Source organism: Macrotis lagotis, chromosome 5 (genome assembly GCF_037893015.1).
Source record: "Macrotis lagotis isolate mMagLag1 chromosome 5, bilby.v1.9.chrom.fasta, whole genome shotgun sequence".
Classification (NCBI taxonomy): Eukaryota; Metazoa; Chordata; class Mammalia; order Peramelemorphia; family Peramelidae; genus Macrotis; species Macrotis lagotis.
Genome location: NC_133662.1, coordinates 220,478,338 through 220,501,604, shown reverse-complemented (window position 1 = coordinate 220,501,604; position 23,267 = coordinate 220,478,338). Strand labels below are relative to the sequence as shown.

At 41.1% G+C, this 23,267-nt stretch overlaps 1 protein-coding gene across 3 annotated transcripts in view; it reads right to left on the bottom strand.

Moving 5' to 3' along the window:
* The window catches only part of VANGL1 (VANGL planar cell polarity protein 1), a 77,497-nt gene extending 54,479 nt beyond the window's left edge, over nucleotides 1-23,018 (bottom strand). Inside the window, exons 1-2 of one of the 3 annotated variants that reach the window (XM_074188513.1) lie at nucleotides 22,958-23,018; nucleotides 6,438-6,658 (exon numbers count right to left, since the gene is read on the bottom strand). In XM_074188513.1, coding sequence (XP_074044614.1) covers nucleotides 6,438-6,508 — 71 coding nt within the window. In that variant the 5' untranslated portion in view covers nucleotides 6,509-6,658; nucleotides 22,958-23,018. Of the gene's footprint in view, nucleotides 1-6,437; nucleotides 22,171-22,957 lie in introns of those variants that run through there. The other 2 variants (XM_074188512.1, XM_074188514.1) reach the window with 2 other exon arrangements.
* Nucleotides 23,019-23,267: the final 249 nt, after the last annotated feature.

The window sequence follows — 23,267 nt, the reverse complement described above, 5'->3', positions numbered from 1 at the left end:
GGTCTCAGTGAACACTTTCTGGTTATGTGATACTGAGCAAGACACTTAACCCTGTTTGCTTCAGTTTCCTCCTCTGTAAAAATGAGTTGAAGAAGAAAAGAGCAAACCACTCCAGTTATCTTTGCCAAGAAAACCCCCAAATTGGGTCATGAAAGTCTGAACAAGACTGAAACAATTGAACAACTATTTAGCATAGTACCTAGGAATCAACCAATCAATGAATCAACATTTATCAAGTGCCTACTATATATTTGGCACTGTGCTAAATGTTGGGCAAAAAAAGAAGCAAAAGACACCCTTCCCTCAAAGAATTTACAACTTAATGCCATATAGAAAGTCCTTAATAAATACTTGATTGATTAATGAATACTAGTGGGAGGTGCTTGATAGTCAAAAGAACTTAGCACTCCTCTCCTTGACTTCCACAACAGGTAAGAAACATATTTCATAACAATTACAATTCTTTAAAATTTCCTAATCCAGAATCATGACTTTGAAATGATCCCAGAGTCAATATAATGCGCAAGGTTGTATACAATGAAGAAGCCCAGGACATCAGTCATCTCTCTGCAGTATATTACTACAGCACCAGATACCACAGACCTTAAAACAAAGTGAAGACCTGCCAGATATCCTCAGGAGTAGAGGATATTATTCATAGGACCATCTTGAAGGTTGTCTAGTCAAAGCCTTCATTTTACATATAAGGAAACTGAGGCTATGGAAGAATATGTGACTTGTACATGATCATACCAGTAATAAGGAGCAGAGGCTGGATTTGAATCCAGACCCTCCAATTCCCTGAAACAAAGGCTGATCTCCATTATATCAGACTCTAGGCATTTTCTCAAGCTGTCTACTGCTGTTCTCACTGCTGCTCTCCATCTAGTGGATGTAGTTTTAGGGTTAGTTATTTAGCATATAGTCGGAGGATTAAATCCCAACTAAAATCCCATCTTCTACAAGACGTCTTTATCAACTTTTCTTCATTCTAATTCTTTTCCCCCTTGTAAATGTTTCCTACTTACCCTGTATTTAATTTATCAATTATTAGATTGTGAGTTCCTTGGCATGATGGTCTTTTGTCCAGCTCGTAATACAGTGACTATCATATAGTAGGCAGTTATTAAGCACTGACTGACATCAATATTTTGCCATCCATCATTTGATGGCAAGTCATGGAATACCTCAGCCCATGAAGAATTAAAGTTGCAGATCTCTATCTAATATGCCCAGGTCCCTATCTCCTCTGCTACACTGACTGAGTTATACATATGACAATGATTTGTATCTCAATGGGTTCATAAAATAGCTCATATTTATATAACTATTTGTTTGCAAAACACTTTATCTTATCTCCTCTGAAATTTATAACAGCCCATTGAGGTAGGTATCATTCATAATCCTATTTTTCATAAAGGAATTGAAGTTTGGAGAGCTCAAATGATCTACCCAGGGTTACTAGAGGAAGTCTGAGATCCCCTCCAGCTGGGAAATTCTGTGATTCAATGACTTGTCCAAGGTCATATGGCTAGTAAGCATTTAAACTGAATCTGAATCCAAGTCCAATTTCAGTGTTCTATGCATTATACCAACATGTTAACATGGATGCAGATAATTGTATTTGTATAACCACATGCATATGAGGAAAAAAATAACAAAATCTATAAGAGTATCTGAGTGAGGTTTGTATTGTGTGCATCCAAATCACATGCATGTCATGGCATCACTTCCCTGACGTCATGATTTTCTTCGAGAATGAAGGACAAACATCATTATCATGTACATATGTGTCACCATGGAATATAAGCTAAGCTGAGGACAGCTACCTACTCCTTCCTTTCTACAACTACCCCCAGTTCTAGGGCTCTTCCCCATGTAAGGAAAGCCTTTTCTGAGAATAGCAGTTTTTTTACCCATCCTGTTTCTTCCCTCTCATAATAGCTTTACCATCTCCACTATCCTTCCCATCCCTTTGCCTTCATAATCCCTACTTTTTCTCTCCCTTAAAATTCAGCATACACCTTCTTCTAGGTCCTGCCTGATTCTGAAGCCTTTTCTAAATTAATCTGAATTGATCTAGCATCAGCTCCAAGTCTGTTCCCATTTCAACAAAGTTGAAAATAAAACCATTCTTCATTTCCACTGAATTTTGTTCCAGTTCTTCTATCCTTCAAATCTCAATCATTCCAGGGCTCTTCTTTAAGAAAACTGAAGGAAAACTACTAATCTACACAAAAACAATGGCAAAACTGCACTTTCCTACCCAACATTCCCAGCAAGCTAACTGGAAACTCCCCTGAGACCACAGCTTTGCAGCCAGGCTAAAAAATTCAGACAACAGCTAGACAGTTCACATTTGTCCATCAACCTGGAAACTGGACTACGCTCAGAGGGTAATCACAATGTCATCAGGAGTATCAAGTTCAGAACCATTTTATCATTCCCCTTTTGAAATCCAACTCCTACTGAAATTACCAAAAAAAAACCCCAAAAAAGTATAGCTCCTTTCATATCCAACTGTCCTATTCAGATCTATTCAAATTCTGAGCATGTCTAAAAAAACAAAACAAAAACCTTGACTCAGTTTGCATAGATATATACACACCTGGGTAATGTTCTATGCTTGACTGGATCGAGGAACTTTCTCATTAACTAGCCCTTGGACAGATTCTATTCTTGCTCAGAACGCTGATAAAGGACACATTGCTATGCACCATCTATAAAATATATCTCTTGCCCTAGAGAGTTGACAATCTCTATACCAGATAATATACCTCAGTCACAGAATTCACTCACCCAATAGAGTGGTTAAACCTCGGCAGGGATGGCAGCTAGTTTATTGTATGTATCTATAAATCCTATCAAAGACCAGAAAGCTTTAAAATAATTTCATGGAATTTGAAGCTGGAAGGAAGAGCATCTGGTCCAGCTTCCTTGTTTTATAGAGAAAGAAACAGATTCATGACTTTCCCAAGGTTATTCAAAAGAAAGAATTGAAACCTAATCTGACTTTAAATCTTATGCCTATAAAAGAATGCTACTAACCTCTGTCTCCTGAACTCATCAGATATATGAATGAATTCATAAACTAGTATATATGTATATTTGGCATTAGCAGAATATCAAGGTCTCATAGAATCACTGAATATTAGAGGGGAAAGGGATCTCCAAGGCATAGCTGCCTGAATGCTCTCAACGACAAACCCAAGTACACTACAGAGCAAAGCAGGTGGGGATAAAAGAAAGAGCCCCTAAAAAAGTAGAATCAGGTCTCACTTTCACACCCTTCAAGTGTGGGAACTTGCCAAGAAATTTAGCCTATAAACCTTAATTTTCTCTTCTGTAAAATGCAAGTAATGAAACCCAGACTACCTACCTCTCACAGTTAAGATATTATATCAAACCACTCTTTGGACTGGGAAAATGTTAGGCAAATTAAAGGTTTATAGGATCATAGATTTACAGCAGGAAGGGGCAATTTGAGATAATTTGGTCATAAGGGTATTAGGATCAGACTTAAATATCATTTTAAAAGCCATTTAGATCAATCTGTTCTTTTTATACATGACAATACTGTGGCCCAAAGAGTTTAAATAACTTGCCACAAAGTGGAACCTGGCTGTTCTTTCCATAGTACACACTAACCCTCTAAGGATATTCATTCTACAGATGAAGAAACTGAAGTTCTGAGAGGTCCAGTAAAATGACCTTCATCATCCAAATGGTTAGTAGAGAAGTAAGGAGGCAATGAGGTCCACTATCTCCAAAACCAGTTTCCATTCAGGCAGAATGCCTATCAACATGGAGATACCTCAAAAAGCTGAAGTGTAGGACCAAGGCCCTTTACTAAGCATGAGAGTATGCCATTCAAGCTGGCATTAGGGAACTGCAAGTGATTATTCACTCAACCCCAGCAAATGTCTTACAATGTTTTCCTTGTAGAAAGCATACTTGTATTCTTGAAGATCAGAAAATCTGGTTCAGTGCTGTCTCTAACACAGTATAAGATCCTGAACCTGTCATTTATCAGTTTCAGGTCTCAGTTACCTCATCTATAAAATGGGGAGAATTTTTACTTTACCAACATCACAGGATTACTAAGGCAAATGCTTTGTAAGCCTTGAACACTTAAGTTTAAGTGTTAATTATTATGTACATCTGAGGGGTGATAAATTGCCTATATGAATGAATGGAATATCAATTAGAATAGGATATGTGTGCTATAGAATCAGAGCAAGACTTGCTTCAAGAAAACAGAAGGGGGAGGGAAGGGCTTCTTGGAAGAGGTGGTACTTTGGTTAAGCCAGGAAGAAGAGATTAGATGTCAACAGACTAAGAGAGAAGAAAGAAGAGGGAATTCCAAGCTAAGAAACAGTGTAAACAAACTATCTTCCTCAATTGTTGAAAGCCCTTTCTTCCCCCCCCCAAAAAAAAGCACAATCAAATCCCTCAAAACTCTTGTTTATATATTTTGGGAAAGAAAAGGAAAGGTGAATATGTTGACAAAATAAATGCTTTCCAAGGATTTAAGACTGCAGCTGTTATCATTCTGAGCTGCTTATCTAATTGTTTACATTTATCCTCTAACTTGTCTCAGCATCTGAAAGGGCTTCCAGAGTTCCATAGCATCTTCTGTGTTGTAATCAGTTTTGTTTTGTTATGATTTATTTGTAAAACCTCAAACTACCCAATCCAAACTAATATTCCAAAAATGAAAGTACTGCAGTTTTAGTTTGGGGGCTTTCAGTTACAAGTCTACTCTTCCATCTCCCTTTACTTCCCATTTCTAGTCAAAATGTCTTTTCTAGGCTCTGAAATGCATACTATATTTTCATAACAAGTTTGGGGACAAGATCTGTGATTTTATCTAGGAAATTCTTTCTATGAATACAGTTTAGTACTTTCTCTGCATTTATATGAGTTGTCTGGTATACTTGAGAGGTTAGGAGTCTTTTTCAGGGTCCCAAAGCTAATATATATCTGAGGCAGAACTCTTTGATTTTCCTGATTCTTTGGGAAATCTTTTATCCCCTATTCCAAACAGTCTCCATCATTTTATTTAAAATAATAATAATGATAATAAAATAAATAAAACCTTTAATTAAAAAATAAAATAATAATGACAACAAAGTGCTTTCACATACATTATCAATTTGATATTCCTTAAACTCCCTGAAAAGGCAATAAAGCAGGAATTATCAGCCCTATTTCACTGAAGAGGAACCCATGATCCAGGAACCCATTGTCCAAAGTTACATGCTCAAAGCTAAAACTTGGCCAAGACTTCTGCATGTTTGCTTCTCTGTTTCCTGCTATACCATGATACCATTCCAATTTATTTTGTCAGTCTTTTGACCATGGATCTTGCTTCTTCTGAGCCCTAACTGAAGACCTCAATTATTGATTCTGAAGTTCTATGGAACGAATGCATTTTATTTGCCCCATACGCTACAGTAACCTACACCTTATTAGAAGTTCAGAGACTTACCATGGCTAAACAAAGCACTCCACCCTAGCACCATGTTGAACAGGTCATCCCTTTGATCCAAGTAAAATTAGCTCCACTGCTTATAATAGCCCTGAATAGCCAAGCGCTGTTTTGATATAGACCTTATATAGGCCAGTAAGCTTCACTCAGAGAAAAGACCTTTGTTCCATAGCCACAGGCTGCATCACCCAGGAGGGAGATATTGATGTAGGCTCAGGCAATAAGAGCAGTCAGAACCAGTGACCCAGCTCAAGCAATTGGTACATTTAGAAGAGCTCTGGTTTTGCAATCAGATGACCTGGTTTCAAATCCCACTCTTCTTGTGTGACCTGTACCAGGTCACTCTCCTTCTCTGGGGGAGCCGAGTTTCCTCAGGTGTCAAATGAATGAGATAGACAAATGATCCCAAAAAAGCCACTTCAAAGGCTAAATCTTAGGATCTCTATTAGGATCTTGGGACCCAACATAGATACTAAGAAATGAACCTCAAAGTCCAGCTCCTAACACACCTTAGCTAATAGGAACAATCTCATGACACGAAAGAAAACAAATTAACACCTTCCCTTTTCATTTATATTTTTGGTTAATTGTTGAAGGAGGGGAAGGATCCTCTCAGAACTGAAAGAAACCTTGCAGCTGAAGGAAGAACCTTAATCTAAAATCAATTATGAGAAGAACGAGAGGCCATTCACTATCTTTTGCTATAAAATCTAATTTGGCAGGGTAGTCACTCCTCATGCATTTTAAAAGCTCTTTCAAGATCCAGTTACTGGTACTGTCAAGGGAGACAAACTCCCAGCTCTACCAACTCTACCGCACTCTAATTTGGAAATGTTTTAACCTGTGAAACAATTTCAACAGCATCAGTGATAGAGGCAGCTCTCAAACACACACTGGAATATTTCCCAGATAAGAAAGAGGTGAATAATCAATAAGGTTTACCTACCCCTGTCTATGAGATTTCTTGGAGTGACTTGAATAGTAAGAATATCCAGAGTATGTAGATTCGGTATCCATAGCAGAGAGCACCTTGCCCTTGGGGAAGGGGCAGGTATTGGTTTTCCTTGGGAGAAAAGGACCACCGATATCGTGTTTTTCACGGCTGGCACTCCTGAGAGACGGGGGAGGAGTCTGGGAATTGAAGGAGTGATCTTCCAACTCTTCAACCTCAAGAAAGGCAAAGAAAGAGAAATCTTATTCTGCAACATTCACCTAAAAGGGGAAAAAGGAAATATTACAGCAGCAGCATCCAAAGGGCAGCAACTCAATATTCTGAATTTTGATTAGTGAGTATGTGGATAAAAGGTAGAGAGGCAAGTTAATATTCATGCTATCTAAGCATCTAGAAATGAATCAAGCTCCAGGTTTTCTCCTCATGCATTTCCCAGTTACCATACACGTTCTATATGTGAAAAGGATACTGGGAACCACTTTTTCCTCCAAAAAATCTCTCACAAGAAGAGATGACTTCAATCTAATTTTATACTGTAAATAGCTTGTGGGTATATATAGTGTATATATGTATGTATGTATGTATGTATCCTGCAATTCAGTATGCCTGTATTGTCTCCTCCAACAGACTCTCAGCTTCTTATTGTCTTGCCACTGAATTTCAATGGAAGAGAGGGAGGCTGAGGACTTGGTGCAAATCTACTTCACTTAAATCCAATTCACAAGCAAATCAAGATGTCACGAGATGTCACGAGACCTCTTCAGATGAATGAATGAACAAAAGTTTCTTGAGAGTTTGGATTGGGGTGGGGGTGGGGGGCGGCTAGGTGGTGCAGTGGATAGGGCACTGGCCCTGGAGTCAGGAGGACCTGAGTTCAAATCGGGTCTCAGACACTGCCTTTCTTTGTATCTCCAGTGCCTAGCACATGGTAGGCATTTTGTAAAATGTCCAACAGGGACATTACAATGAATGAACACACTTTCATCATTTATCAGTTCAGAGATTGAGAAAGTCATAAAGTTGAAGCTGGACTCCCAAGTCACAATAACCAGGGATCAAATTCTATCTATATTCCAAGTAAACTTCCCTTTCTCTTACATCTGTTTCTATTCATTTAAAATTTTAATAATTTGGTAAAGCTGAAAGAATCCTGGTTAAAAAGTAAGAAGACCCAAGTTCAAATCCTGCATCAGACATTTACTATTTGTATGACTGTGAGACTGTGCTTCATTTCTAAAACTAGACTAACCACACCTACTACATAGTAGTTGAAAACAGTGGTGAGAGCCACTAATCCCTATGTGAAGCTCTCCACAGGGTACATATTGATTTAGTTCTAAAATTAAATTTTAACGCATTTTTATCAATTTTGTTAAATAATTCCCAATTACATTTCAATCTGGTTTGTCCTGTACTTGGGAATGTTGTGGGTTATGTATCTGATACCTCTGGTTGAGGAGACTTGAATGAGACAATTTTATAGAAGGCACTAAGTGTGCTGGCAGAGGTAGTAGTGGTAGTGATAGAAATATCTAAAGCTAACTTCAGATTGAACCCCCTCATTTTAAGTATTTCTTCCATCTCAAATTATATTTAGCAAACTATATAAATGTTGTATCCACCCAATTGATTGTAAGTGTCCTGAGGGCAGGGACTAGTTGTTTTGCTTTGTTTTTTTTTTTAATCTTTCTTTCCCTAGCTGCTAAATAAATGTGTGAGTTGACCAGTCACAAGGGTACTAAAAGAGTAGCACTGGGGTTCTGAACTCGGATCTGGCTCCAAATCCACTGCTTGTTCCAGGCTAAGTCTCTACTGTTCTATCCACACCCAGCACTCCCTACCAATGGGTTAGTTTCCAGAACAAAAACTGTCCCAAGGATAGCCCTGCCAGGTTTAACCTCAGCAGCTGTGCACAGATCATTCTCACAGATGCAGCAAAATGTTAAAGCCCCTGAATTCTTGGAAAAGGAAAGAACCCACCCTCCAGGATCCAAAAGCCCTGCTTCCTTCCTTGTATCCCATCCCATTGGAACCGTGGTTCCATCTGTCATCTGCTCTCCTTACATCACCATCCAAACATAACAGCTCCTGTTCGAAGCTCCATATGGGAGCTGGGAGAGAAGACAGACAACACCAATGAGCTATGTGTGTGTCAGAGAAAACTAAAGATTGCAAACTCAGACCAAGTAGAGATAAAACAAATAGAGGCAAGCTGCCCTGACTCCAGTTGCTGCCTCCATCTCTGGAAGCAGGCTCCTTATACATACCTGTCTAGATCAACTCTATAAACTGGCTTACACTTTCTCATGTATTTTAACAATTCATTAAAAAAATTCTTATTTTTAAAATGCATCCATTCTGCTGAAGAATCACAGAAACACAGGACCTGTATACATCCTTCCCTTTAATTGATGTGTCTATCACTCTTTCAGTGTTTCATGAGCTCCTGTGGGTTTATTGTCTCTGTGCAATTGAGCAAAGATAGATAGATAGATAGATGATAGATATAGAAATATATATACCAATACACACAAATATATGTTTTATATATATGTATGTATTTATAATTTCCCTAAACTAACAGAAGACAGGGGCTATTTCTTTTTTTCTATTCTTTTTTTTTTAATCTGTGTAGCTCCAAAACTGCCCTTGTTCTTCCACCTTCCTGCTAAGTTTCAGATCTATATTGTCAGTTGCCTCCCAGATATCTCTCTTTATAGGCATCTCCAGTTTAGGATGTATGAAATGGAACCTTTCCCCCAAGCCTGCCCCTTCTTCTAAAATGTCCTTCTTCTATAGAGGGACCACAATCCTTCAGCTCCTAGCTCTGCAATCATGCCCAACTCCCCACTCTTCCTAATTCCCCATATTTGATCATTTACCGAGTCTCTTCAATTCTCTCTCACTACATCTCTTCCATCAATTCCCTTTTCTCCATTCACATGGGACCCCTCCTCTTCTACCCCACATCTTTTCCCTCTCCAATCTACACAGGACAAACCAGATTGAAATGTAATTGGGAAATATTTAACAAAATTGATAAAAACCTATGGCACAGGTTTTACTGTGTTACTCCCATACTCAAGAAGGTTCAGTGACTCCCTATTACCTTAGGAAAAAAGACAAACTACTATTTAGTTTATAAAGCCTCTCTCAATCTGCCCCCAGTCTTCCTTTCTAAATTAATTAAACATTGTTATTGCTGTTGCTTGCCCTTTATTCTATTCTCAAAGAAGATGGGAAGTGATGCCATGACATGCCTGTGACTAGGACTTGGGTGATGGGAGTGCTGTGTTAAGTCACTAGGTTCACTTTCTCCTCATCTTGGTCCAGGGGACCAGATATGGATCAGAACAACTGGAAATGATTCTGGATGAGAGGCAGAGTTGTGACTTGTCCAAGGTCACCCAGTCTGTGGGCAGATTTGAACTCAGGTCACCTGATTCTAGAGTTGATGCTTTATTCACTGTATGTATTATCATCTAGCTTCCCATTCGACATTATTCCCTCCAGAGCTTTATTTATAGTATCACCTAGTTTCCCATTAAACATTATTCCCTTTATAGCCAGGGTTCTTGCCCTTATACCACACTGAATCCCTAGCTTTCTTTGAAGTTCAGGTCAGCCACATTCTATCTGAAGTCTTTCTTGATCTTCCCATCTCCCCAAATAGCAGGCCGACCCCAATTACCTTATACTTAGTTTATATGTACACACATATGCATATAGATATATATACACACATATACAAACAAAATATATATTTGTAAGTCTATATGGATATATTCTTATACATACAGAACACATATATATATATATGTATGAAGATTACATATATACCTATACACAAAAATATGTGTAATGCATACATAAAATTTCCCTAAATTAAAGGAAGATGGGGGCTATTTCTTCCCCCCTCCACTCTTTTTTTGTCTATGTAGCTCCAAAGCTGAGCATAGTGCAGATTATCCAGGAGATGAGTAATACATGACTTTGGATCAATTGATAGAAGAAATTTTAGAACTAAGTTCTACAGAAAAAAACAACAGATCTACTCATTCAGAAGAAAAGTACAGCCTTCAAAATAACTACAAGCAAAAACAGCCCAAGAATCTTCCAAAAAATTCAGTAGGGATTCACTTCATTTTGCTGCAAACTTGTCAAGGAAATTTAGCTTTATAATTCCATAGCTGCCACTAGCAACTTATTATATTATGTCATGATAAGTATGCTTCCTTTTATTTTAGACTTTTCTATGATCGTGTCATTACATGTCAGCATGAGTGAAGGACTGTGAGGTAGGAAGACTTGGGTTCTACTTCTGATATTTTACTCTGGGACAATTGGCAAGTCATGCTCAGCCTCCTTTGCCTCGTTTGTGAAGTTGGAATAATTATGTTCTAGCACCTACCTTATGGCATTATGAGGTTTGAATGTGATTACATAAAGTGTTCTCTGTATACTTTCTTTCTAGTGCCAAACAATTTTACTCTTATTAACTGATTGGAAAGTATCAGGTCCAGGGATTTAGAAGTCCTGGATTCTTAAATATGTGGTCCTAGATAAATCACTTTTCTGTGTTTCTTTATAAAACTGGGCTAATGCCTCTTCACCACATTTTGTGGATGAAATAAGAAAACACCTGTGAAAGCTGTCTGAAAAGAATCACCCATTCTGTCTTTGAGGGAGCTAGACTAGCCTCTAGCCTCTGCTGTCTCCTCACTCTTCACTCACACCTGGCTGGAGAACTCACCATTTACTACCTCTCCCAATCCTGGTTTATCCTGTCACCAATGGTACTCCCAAATGACTTGCTAATGGGCCAGTTTCTTGTTAGGTTTCATCTTCTCTGATCTTTCTGCAGTCTTTGGCATGGCTGTAATGCTGAGATTGTGGGGACCACACCCCTTCTGGTTGGCCTTGCCTCCCTTGGTTTCAGTAACTGCTTTTCCCTTTTTCTCTCATGTTTCTTAATCTAGGAAGATTAAGGACTTTCTGCCTTCTAGTATATGAAGTATATTTCAATTCAAGGTGCACTTAACTGATACTCAACTGCAGACTGGACGTTATGCTAGACAATAATACAGCAACAAATTTAATCAGCCCCTGATCTCAAAACTTGAACTTGAACCTAGGCCTTCTAGGATCCCGACAAATACAACAATTAATGAAAAGCAGTACGGTTCTCAAATAGAGTACCAAATTTATTTTGCACATAGAATTATCCCTTTCCACATCTTGACCTTCCCATCGTGGTTTCAATATATTGTGGATCAGCATAAAAAATTAAATGGAAATTACAGGGAGTTTTGCAGAAGCTAAAGATGATACAACTCCACCAGCAAAATGACAAAGGAAAAGCTTTAAAACTCAATAATACATAAGCTATATGGCATTATATATAATATCAACATATTTTTATCTTTTAACACCATAATAATTCTTCACTGGTATGAAGGGCCAAAAATTTTTATATGGATTTTCCAGATTGTAGGGGGGTACTATACCCCAAACCCCCAGAAGGCTAACTGAATTAATCTGAGAATATAATACTTCTTTCTCTTTTAGGAATCTTCAGAGAAGGAAGGTACTGTTCTCAGTGAGTCTGCATTCCTAAAATTAGGACTATGCCATTGGTTCATTTATCTTTAATAGTTAACCAATTAGTTCAAAGCAATGATATTAATTGCATCACATAGCAAGGCCAGTAGATAGATAGAAGACAAATAAATTGAGTGAATTTATTAAACACTTACGGGTACCGGACATCATGATAGGCCCAGGCAATACAAGTCACATGCAAGGATATGGTGGGAAGATAGCCAGGAAGTGGCAGGGAGTCCTAGGTCCTAGTCACATAAAGCTTTTGATCAGCTATCGGATCTGGGGGAGCCAGGGCAAGAGTCCAAATTTCCAGTGGGTAGAAACTATCAGAGTATAGGTACACTATTCCCATAAACTTGGAGCATATGCTAACACAAATGTACTCAGCAATAGTGGGAAGAGTAGGCAGACAGACTACAAAGAATACACTGGTAGGAATCATGGATGGTCCAGGCAATTGCCATTCCAAAAATGAAGTTGCTCACTGGTCACTGCATCTCCACTAGTAGATCTGCTGGGTGCCAAGGGCCTTTCCAAAATAGCTAAACCCTTAAAGACACAGATTCATGATTCTTTTCCTATCTAAGATCCTTGATTCATAGAGTCTATTCCCTTCTGGGTGTGGACAATGAGCTAAATAAACTAGGGCCAAAGGGATGGGGATTGGCCATCCCAATTCCAACCTCCCAGAAGACAGAGAAGATTAGGTTCTTCTTTTCTGCTTCCAATGTTCACCCTCCTTGGACCTTCTCCTGCCTCCACCTACTCCCTAGAACAGAAACTCTTAAATTGTTATCCAAGATCTTGTTTTAAAATATTTTTATAATCATATTTCCAAATAGTTGGCATTCTTTCTAATCCAACATATTTTATTTTGATATATTAAAAAACATTATTCTGGGAAGGGGTCCATAGGTTTCACCCAATTGCCCAAGGTATTTTGTTGATTGTATAGGCTTAAGAAAGTGATAAAGAAAACATTATTAATGAAGATTTAACTTAAAAGCATGTCCAGTGCTTTTTTTTTTTTTGAAACTCAGTGGTTAAATGTTATTAGCACATGCTTGGATACAGGACATACAAAATAATTAAGAACCTCTGCTCTAGGATGTCTTGTTCTCTAGAGACCACCAAGAAATTGTCTAATCCTAGCCGGCTTAGTTCAAATTCCATTAAACTGGAATAAAGAAATGTTTACCCTTGTAAAAGGATAACCAAGCAGAGGTGCTCTTTGCCTTTCTTTGGGACCCTAACAGCAACTTGTCTGTTATCTACCCATTACATTCTCTGATTTCTTTAGGTTAAATGACCCTTATTCTAGGCTGGAATCCTTATATTATGTCGCCCTTCCACTCCCATAACTTTCTAACCAAAGTAGCTTTCCCTAGCTACCATTTTCCAGTCTATGTTGTTTCCTCCTTTTAAAATGCAATCTTCCAGAGGGCAAGGGTTATCTCTCAGTCTATATATGTATTCCCTATATTTGGGGGAGCTAGAGCACCAGGCCTGGAATTAGGAAGACCTGAATTCAAATCCAGCCTCAGACATTTACCAGCTGTGTGACCTTGGACAAGTCATATAATCCTGTTTGCCTCAGTTTCTCATCTATAAAATGAAGTAGAGAAGGAAATGGTAAACCACTCCAATATCTTTGTCAAGAATACCTCAGATGGAGTCACAAAGCATCAGTCACAACAGAAATGACTGAAAACTCAAAGCACTTAGTAGTGTTTGGCAGGGAGTAAGAAAGCTTTTTCATTCACTCATTCATTCATTCCCCTTCCTCACCCATTTCTACAATGCACAGAGGCAGCTAGGTGGAAAAATGAATGGAGCACTGGACCAGGAATCAGGAAAACTTTAATTCCACACCAGTCTCTGACACCAACTAGTAGTGTGACCCTGGGCAAGTCACTTAACCTGTGTGCCTCAGTTTCCTCAATTATAAAATGAGAATAATAGCAACTTTTTTGCACAGGTTATGGTAAGGATTAAATGATTAAATTTGAAAAGTTCTTAACACAATACCCAAGACATGGAACACAACACTTAAAGAATTATTTCCTTCACCCAACCCACTGCCACCCCAGTCCTGAGCCAGCTCAAGTCGGAAGATCACAAAAATACAACCCAGTTCCTCCTCTAATATACCATCCTTAGTCAAAGAATTTACAGGAGCTCCAATGAGAAAAATGCAGAGCAGCCCCAAACTGCTAACTCATTAAATCCAACTGTAAATTAAGGAAAAGGAAGGAGGGTAAAGACAGCACCAAACCCATAAAAACTCAGGTTAATTTATTTTAAAATAGGCTTGAGAATCAGGACAACAGGTCATCTTAAGTAGCAGGAAATATGCCCTGAAGGTTATCACTGTAACTTTGGTATTTACAAGATAATTGGTTGTGCTCTTAAGGTTATAACAGCTACAGGAAGCAGGAGGCAGAGATGATCAGGAAATACAATAAAAGCAAAGAAAGAGAACTTTTCCTCAAACCAATAAATATTTAAGCACCTACTGGGAGTCAGGCACTTCTAAGCAAGGGGTATGCAAAGAAAGTCAAAAGACAGCCCTTGCCCTCAAGGAGCTGATAGTCTAATACCCATAAATAGTAACAGGATGGGATCCAGGGCAGAAACACAGAATCCAGAAGATATCTTTATGACACCTCAGTACACTGGCAACAATTTAATTTTTAAATCATAAAATTGTAGGACTGGAAATATACATAATAGAATGTGGAGCAGCTAGATGGCACAGTGGATAGAACATTGGCTCTGGAGTTAGGAAGACCTGAGTTCAAATCCAGTCTCAAACATGGAATATTTACTGTTTGACCCCAGGCAATCCCTTAACCCCTACTGCATCATTTATCTACCTACCTACCCAAGTATTAGAATGCTAAAGGGACCTTGGAGTTCATTTCAAAGGTTACTTGGGGGCAGCTAGGTGGTACAGTGGATAGAGCATGGGCCCTGGAGTCAGGAGTACCTGAGTTCAAATCCGGCCTCAGACACATAATAATTACCTAGCTCCCATTTGCCTTGCAAAAAAAAAAAACCTAAAAAAAAATTAAGCATCAAAGGTCACTTGGATATTTATAACATCATTCTAGGGTCATACAAAATTACCAATTTAAAAATCATCTAGCTCCTTGATTTATTGAATTTCAAGTCCTACCTGTGACAGTACCACTGACCTTGGACCAGCCATTCCCCACCTCTGATTTAGTAAAATTTATTCCTTTTTACAGATTGTGTAAACAGATCATTTGCACTGGTTAGGCTCTATTCCCATCTCCATTTTGTTCTCTTAGTAAACCTATTCAGTTCTACCTTGTCATCCTCTTTTCAGTCCCTTTATTCTAGTACTGATCTTGCCCTGGAAACCTCAGCCTTGGATGTTCTCTGTTGCCTTAGCTTCTACTCATGCTATTGAACAAAGCTGGAGAACATCACAAAAAAAACCCTACTGACTGCCTGGGGCCATGACAAATTTGTCCTATATAATCTCAACTGGATCCTCACTGCTGCAAAAATAACTCATTCATTTCAGAGGCTTTTCCAAATCTTTTCATTGTTTCTCACTTCTGAGCTATGTGACCCTGGGCAAATCACTTTCCCTATTTGCCTCCTTTGTAAAATGAACTAGGGAAAGAAATGGCAAACTACTCTAATCTCTTTGCCAAGTAAACCCCAAATCACCGACAAAGAATCAGATTCAACTAAAAAAGGACTAAACAACAACATCCATTTAGATTCTGTTACCAAAAGATAAAGCTCTCAGTAAGGACCTTCTTACCCTTTTTAAACTAAAAAGCAAAAGGTTCACTGGCTCCTCCTAGAATTTTTACCTAAAGTTATATTTACTTTTATGAAGCAAAACTGAAGCAGTACCACTTAAAGGATAAGTCAGGTGTTCCTAACCTTTTTGGGGTCACAGATCCCTTGAAAGTCCAGCAAAAGCTACAGATCCCTTCTCTGAATAATGATTTTAAATATACAAAATGAAACACAAAGGAAATCAATGACATTGAAATATAACGATCAAAATATTTTTTTTGGGGGGGGAGAATGGGGCCATAGACACCAGGTTAAGTAAATAGAAATCCACAGCAAAGGGGATAATGAATAATGGAAATAATAGCTGCAAAAACAATGAAAAGATTTTTAAAAGGTTTGAAAAACTGATGCTCTCTTTCAAACAGAGTTTCTGTTTGGCTAGGTTTTAAAGGTGACTATTTACCTTAGGAAGATCACAAAAAAAAACAAAAAACCATAGACTGAATTTGAAAAGTCGAGGATAACTCACATTCTCGTGTGGATGATCTCCCAGTATAACAATTTAGAATACAAGTATTGGTCCTTCTGAGTTCTTTTGAGTGGTATTACTGGCTTTCTTCCCACCCCCAACTACCCTTTAATGAGTAATTTAATGTTATGGAGGAAGAAGCCCTGAGCAAAGTCTAAGCTTTATTCATGTGGAGGTTCTCCAAATGTTCCTAATCACAGATGACTTTGTACAAGCTGTATTGAGCCCCGGGACACAATGATGCCTCTTTTAATGAAATTCCTAGAAACATGAAAGACATTTTGCTTTCCATCATTGATACTTGTAAAGAAGCAGGTGAAAAATATGAATTGCCCAGGCTATGGTATGACATGTTGCAAGGCAAGGAGCCTGTCAAATTAATCAGTGAGTGGTCACACTCATGTGCACAGGAAGAAACACTTAGTCATTCTACTGATGATAAGCCTCTCCAAACTCAGCTAGGTTGGTCCTTCTAAACAGGGAGTCTAGTTCTAGGACTATACTGAAAGGCTTTTCAGCATGATAGACCATCTGGGGGCACAGTCTTCAAGAATTCAAGGTCAATGCCACATCAAAAAAACCCCACAACCTACATATCTTATGGTACAGTGGATGTGACCCCTACAAGTCACTTAACCTCTTGTAGCCTCAGTTTACTCATCTGTAAAATAAGGGAGCTTAACAGAATGACTCTAAGGCCCCTTTCTAACTCTAGATCTACACACACACACACACACACACACACACACACACACAAACACACAGAGTTGGTGCCTGTCTACAGTGAACCAAGTGAAGAATTGAAAAGGAAAAGATGAGCTGCATTAAATTTGGGTGACTATTTTCAACAATCCCAAACTGTGGGATACTGTAAAAACTAACATTCCCCCAGTAAGGCAACATGACTGGGAATCATAGAACAATCTTGGAACAATCAAAATTAAAAATAACCTAAAAGTCAATGTAAAGACCATTAGTGGGCAGAAATCAGCAGTAGTAAGCTAGCAATTATTTATACAAGATAAATGATATAAAAGGCTGGCTTCCCCCGACCTTCAGATCTTATTTTCCCCACCCCATGATGCCCAAAGTCTGATTCCCTTTAACATGACACATTATTGAAGAGCTCTTTTGCTAGAAAGGGCATCTAGGTGACACAATGGATAAAGTGTCAGATCTGGAGTCAGGAAACTTGAGTTCAAATCCAGTCTCAGACACTTACTAGCTGTGACCCTGGGCAAGTCATTTAACCCTGTTTGCCTCAATTTCCTCATCTGAATGGGCTGGAGAAAGAAATGGCAAATCACTTTAGGATTATTACCAAGAAAAACCCCAAATGGGATCATGAAGAGTCAGATGAGACTGAAACAAATGAACAAATCAATACCCAAGATATTAAAAAAAATGAGGCCAATGGAGTACTTCTGAATGGATTAGCTATGAAAACTTATAAGAAGGAAGAGTTAAGAATGGTAGAAGGAAGAGAGAAAATGATAATCTGGAGAGGCTCCCCATTCCTTATTAACTGTGGAATCTCAGATAAATCCTGTTACCTTTCTAGGATTCATCATCCTTATTTGTAAAATGAGCCACCTTCCTGTACATCTGTGGAAGGAGTCCCCACCCCACTGAAATCACATCCATCAGCATACCAAATGGGAGGATTTGCCTTTAAATATATGATTTGAAAAAGTTAGCTGCATTTTGTGGGTTTTCCTTATGTCTTGAAGCAAAAACAATCTTCCCTATGGGAATACATACATCTTCAATTTTATAATCATTTTGCCATTCTGCCATTATAATAATTATGATGATTTTACCACTGGCCATATAAAAGAATGTTTTACATTTAGCTTCACAACCCAAAACATCTCTCTGGTAAACCAGAGGACAACTACAGTTAGGGAAGCAATGGATACGAGGTAGCTGCACCAGCTAGCTACAATGTACATAGAACTTTGCTAATACTTTAGAGATTCAAGGAACTTTAAGAACCATTTTGCCCATCCACTGATTTTTACAGACAGCTAATCTGTTGTTTGTTGTTCAGCTGAACCCAAATCTTTGTGATCCCTTGGACTAAAACATGCTGATGTTGTTCAGAAGGTTTGGGGGTTTTGTTTGTTTGTTTGGTTTGCAAGTTACTGAAGTAACTTGCCATTTCCTTCTCCAGTGGATTAAGGCAAATGGAAGTTAAATGACTTACTCAGAGTCATATAGTTAGTAAGTGGCTGAGGCCAAATTTGATCTCAGGTCTTCCTGATTCCAGGCCCATTGCTCTATCCACTCACTGACCCACCTAGCTGTCTCAAAATAAGACCAATATTAGTATTTATATAGTACTTTAATCTTTGCAAAGCATTTTACTTATGTTTTCTCAACTGATTCTCACCACAGCCCTGTGAGATGGGTACCATTATAATTCCCCATTTAATAGATAAGATGACTGAGGCAGACAGAGGCTTCTTAAGCGACTTGTCCAGAGTCACACAGGTAGCTAGGATCTGAAGGCAGATTAGTTGGCCCAGTGTTTGGAGCAGGAAAGTTCTTCCTTAGTTCAAGCCTAGATTCAGATACCTATTAGTTGTATGACCCTGGGCAAGTCACTTAACCCTGTCTGCCTCAGTTTCCTTGTCCGTAAAATGAGTGAAGGAGACTTCAAATGAAGAAATCTCCAAATGGAATCATGAATAGAACATGGCTAAATCATAACTCCTTGACCCCAGGCTCAGAACTCAATTCACAGAACTCCTTAGCTGCCTCTGAAACTTCAGAAGGTTAATTAACCTCCCTAGTTTAAGGTAGCAGAAACTTAAATGTTTCCTTAGAGAGTGCTATCTACCACCATGCAATTTTAAAGTCTGACAAATATGAAGCACCCACTGTGCCAGCACTGGAGGAATTAGTTAGATAAGCCATAGCCTCGCTCTCTTGGAACCTGCACACCTATAATAATCATTTTGAAAATAAGTTCTCTCTTATCTATTCCTTTTCACTACTCTTAATCACTGGTGCAATATCAAGCATGCCCTACTGCCAGGGTGGGGAGAATCAAGGGAGAAAAGGAAGAGAGGGAGAAGAGAGAAAAGAAAAACTGGGGGGGGGGGGAGGAGAAGCCCAGGAATGCCTATGTTGGCTTAGAATTGTGAAGAGAGAACGTGTGGCAAAGATTTCCATGAATTTTGCCAAAATATCTACAGCATATGGATAACTCATAAAATCTAGGATTGGAAACAATATTAAGGATCATAATAACCAGCCCTTTCATTTTATATATGAGAAAACAGATCCAAAGAGGCAAGAGGCAAAATGATTTCTCTATTTCTTACCAAGAGCACCTGGATTTGAAAACCAGGTTTGATCATAAATTCAAGGCTCATTGTGCTCTACCATAGGACTTATCTCCCCTGGCTTGGTGACAATGTTCAACGATGTTTATTGTACATTCAAGAACCCAAGTCGCTTCTATGAAATCACTCAAAAATGAATGCTTCTTTACCACTGGTCACATGTAAAGGAAACAGCAAGTTTCTCCAACCTCCACTGAAATAGAGATGAAATCTCTCTAGGGTCCTTTTGCAACACTTTTATCATTGGTGTATATATGTTTGAACAGCAGTAAGTGGTTAGGATTCTATTTTCAGTTTCTAGTTTTGGGTGGTGTTATTTTTATCTGTCAAATGATTTCTATTCAGGTGTGCCCTCTTCCTCCCCCTCTTCTTCCATGCCTTTCCCTAGGGTGTCTGACACAGGGAAGGCTCAGCATAGTAAGAGATGATAATGATGACAAGAATTGAAGCCGACAGCAGCGAAACATGCCCGTATCCTTAAAGGTAACACACTAGACGGGTGAAAAGGAGATCTCTGCTAGAGAGTCCATCCCCAGTAAGTCAAAGCGACCCTTAGGGGCAGCTGGTCGGCCTCTGTTCCCGCCCACCCTAAATGCAACCATCTCAGAAACTGCACTTTCATTGGCCTAATTCAATTCCTTTCATTAGAAATTCTACAGCAACACAGGACTCACAAGAGAAAGTTCTTGACTAATGGGTGGATAGCCAAGTCATAAATTCTCCAAAACCATCATCTATCCATTCTTCCAGTTTCATTTCCTGACCTTAGATACAAATGTGGCCAACAGTCTCTTAATGATAAGGGGTATGGGGGGGGGGGGAGCCATCAAAGCCAGGACTGGACTAAAGAATTTTTTATTTTACAATAGGCAAGTCTACTTTTTTTTTCCTTTAGGAGTCCACAATTTAAATTATTTTTATATATCCATGGAAGTTCAAATTCATGAATGTCTAAGAATATACTAGCTGGCAAAAGATGTCTCCAAATGTGGCTCTCACAAAATTCTTACTTTCAAATTAAGAATCAGCACATTGGTCCCCCATCATCAAGGGGGGGGGGGATACCACCTACACCATCTTCAAATTAGGAATCAACACTTTGGTCTCCCATCACCATGGGGAAACACCACCTACATCATTTTCTAATTACATTGTGAAGCCCCCCAAATCTGAGAAGGCTATAGACATGGATTACATTGAGTGTGTTGTTTCTTTGAACTGGAGAACAGGCTTCCTCCCACAAATCAAAGCCCCAACGATATCACATTGACTTAATTCAACCCTAAAAACTCTAATTAGTGGTTACATAAAATGGCTAATTATGCCTCCCTAGATTCAGACAGTTTCTGCCATCTCACTTAAAGACTCTTAGGAGACGTGTAATCAAACAACCCACCCTTTGGAAAGAGAATGCTAATTAGCATTGTTGATTAGTGACACTAGTTATAATATTTTCAGCAGCCCCTGCAAAATTTAAAAACATGTCAGTGAAAACACCAGACTTTTTACAACTTACTTTCTTTTGAAAAAGAGTAGCTAAAAATAGCCAGGCATTTCCCACTGCCCTTCTCAAGACAGTTAGCAAAACAAAAAACAAAACCAAAAATCCCACCAATAATATGCCTGCTAACACCTCCTGGCTAGCGGCTCCGTGTACCACCTAACACTCTCATTACAAGTCAGGATTCTGCCAACTTTGCAGATATGCAATGCAAGCAGTGAATGCATTCGATTCAAGAAGCATGGAGGTGCCTACTATGTAGAAGCCACCGAGTTTTGGGAAGACCAAGGGCAAAACTGGGAAAAATTGCCCAGGAGGAACACACACACACAGACTGACCCAGAGACCCACAAACACATGCATACACCAAGGGCAAGAGTTGGAAAAAACTGCCCAGGAGGAACAAATACACACACACAACATGGGCAAACATGCCTACAAGGAATACACACATACACACACGGAAGACACACCACATATACACATGCACACACCTTAAGAGTAAAACTTAGAAAAACTGCCCATGAGGAACAAGAACACACACACCATAGATACACACCAAACAAAACTTGGAAAAACTGCCCATGAGGAACACACACAGAAACACAAAAGGCAAAACTTGGAAAAACTGCCCAAGAGGAACACACACACACACACACACACACACACACACACACACATACACACACACACACACACACACAAACTTGGAAACTACCCACGAGGAAAACACACCCACACCCACACCCACACAAACACAAAGGGCAAAACTTGGAAAAACTGCCCATGAGGATACACACACACACACACACACACACACACACACACACACACACACGCAGTGCCACAAGCACACACATACACCAGAGGCCAAACCTGGCTGAGTCCCCACGAGGAGCGCGCACAGGCACACACCACCCACCCGGGGGGGCCGGGGGGGGAGTCGGCTTCCAGGCCGGCCAGGCCCTCTTTCCTCCGGGGCTCCACTCTTCCCGAAACCCGGCTCAGCCACTCCGGGGCGGCTTCTCCCCCGTCCCCTTTCCGTGTCCTCGGCGGTCGGCGCGGTCCCGGGCTGGGGGCGGCTGGGGCCGGGCGCTGCTGCCCTGCCGGGGCCGGGGCCGGGGCCGGGGCCGGGGCCGGGGCCGGGGCCGGGGCCGGGGCCGGGGCCGGGGCCGGGGCCGGGGCCGGGGCCGGGGCCGGGGCCGGGGCCGGGCGCTGCGCCTCCGCCGGCCTCTTTCCGCTCCCCCCACTCCGGCGTGTTTTGAAAGTCAACTCCTACCTGCCTGTTGCGCCCAGACGCGCGGCGGGGCTCGGCCGGGGTGGGGGGCGGTCTGGGGGGGCTCCCTTGTGCAAGGGGAGGTGTGCCGCGCCCGGGCGGCCGCGGGGTCCCCGGCCGACGCTCCAGCGCAGGCCCCGGGGGCGCTTTGTTCGCTCTCCCCGGGGTCCGCAGCCGGCCCTCGTGGGGCCGAGCCCCGAGCTTGGCCGGCCGGCCCGGGCCTCCCGGGAGCCGCCGCAGCGGAGCAGCCGCTTGGGACGCGCCCAGGGACGCCAAGGTCCCGGTCTGGCCGCACTCCGGGCGCCCCGAAGCCTGCGCTCCGGAGGAGAGCTTCCCGAACCCCCCAAGAGAAGGGGCGCGGGAAGGGGGGGAGAGGGGCTCCCCGGGCCGGAGCGGGGGAGAGGGGGGCCGGCCGGGCACGGAGGGGCGCCCCCGGAGCTCCCCGGCCCAGGCCCGGTGGGCTCCCGGGCTCACCTGGTCCCGGCGGCCGCGGACGCCCCCTGCGCGGGGTCTCGGCGCCCGGCTGCCCCGGCTCTGCGGCCTGCGCTGGGCTCCGCTGGGCTCCGCTGGGCTCCGCTGGGCTCCGCTGGGCTCCGCTGGGCTCCCGTGCTGGGCTCCGCCGCCGCCGCCGCTTTCCGCTTCCTGTCCCGGCACCGCCCCGCGCCCGAGCGCGAGCCAGCCAGAGCCCGACCCGGCGCGGCCACAAGCCAGGGAGCCGCCGGCAGCGCAGCCAGCCCGGCCCGGCCCGGCCCTGCCCACCGGCGGCCGCTGGGGCGGAGTCCCG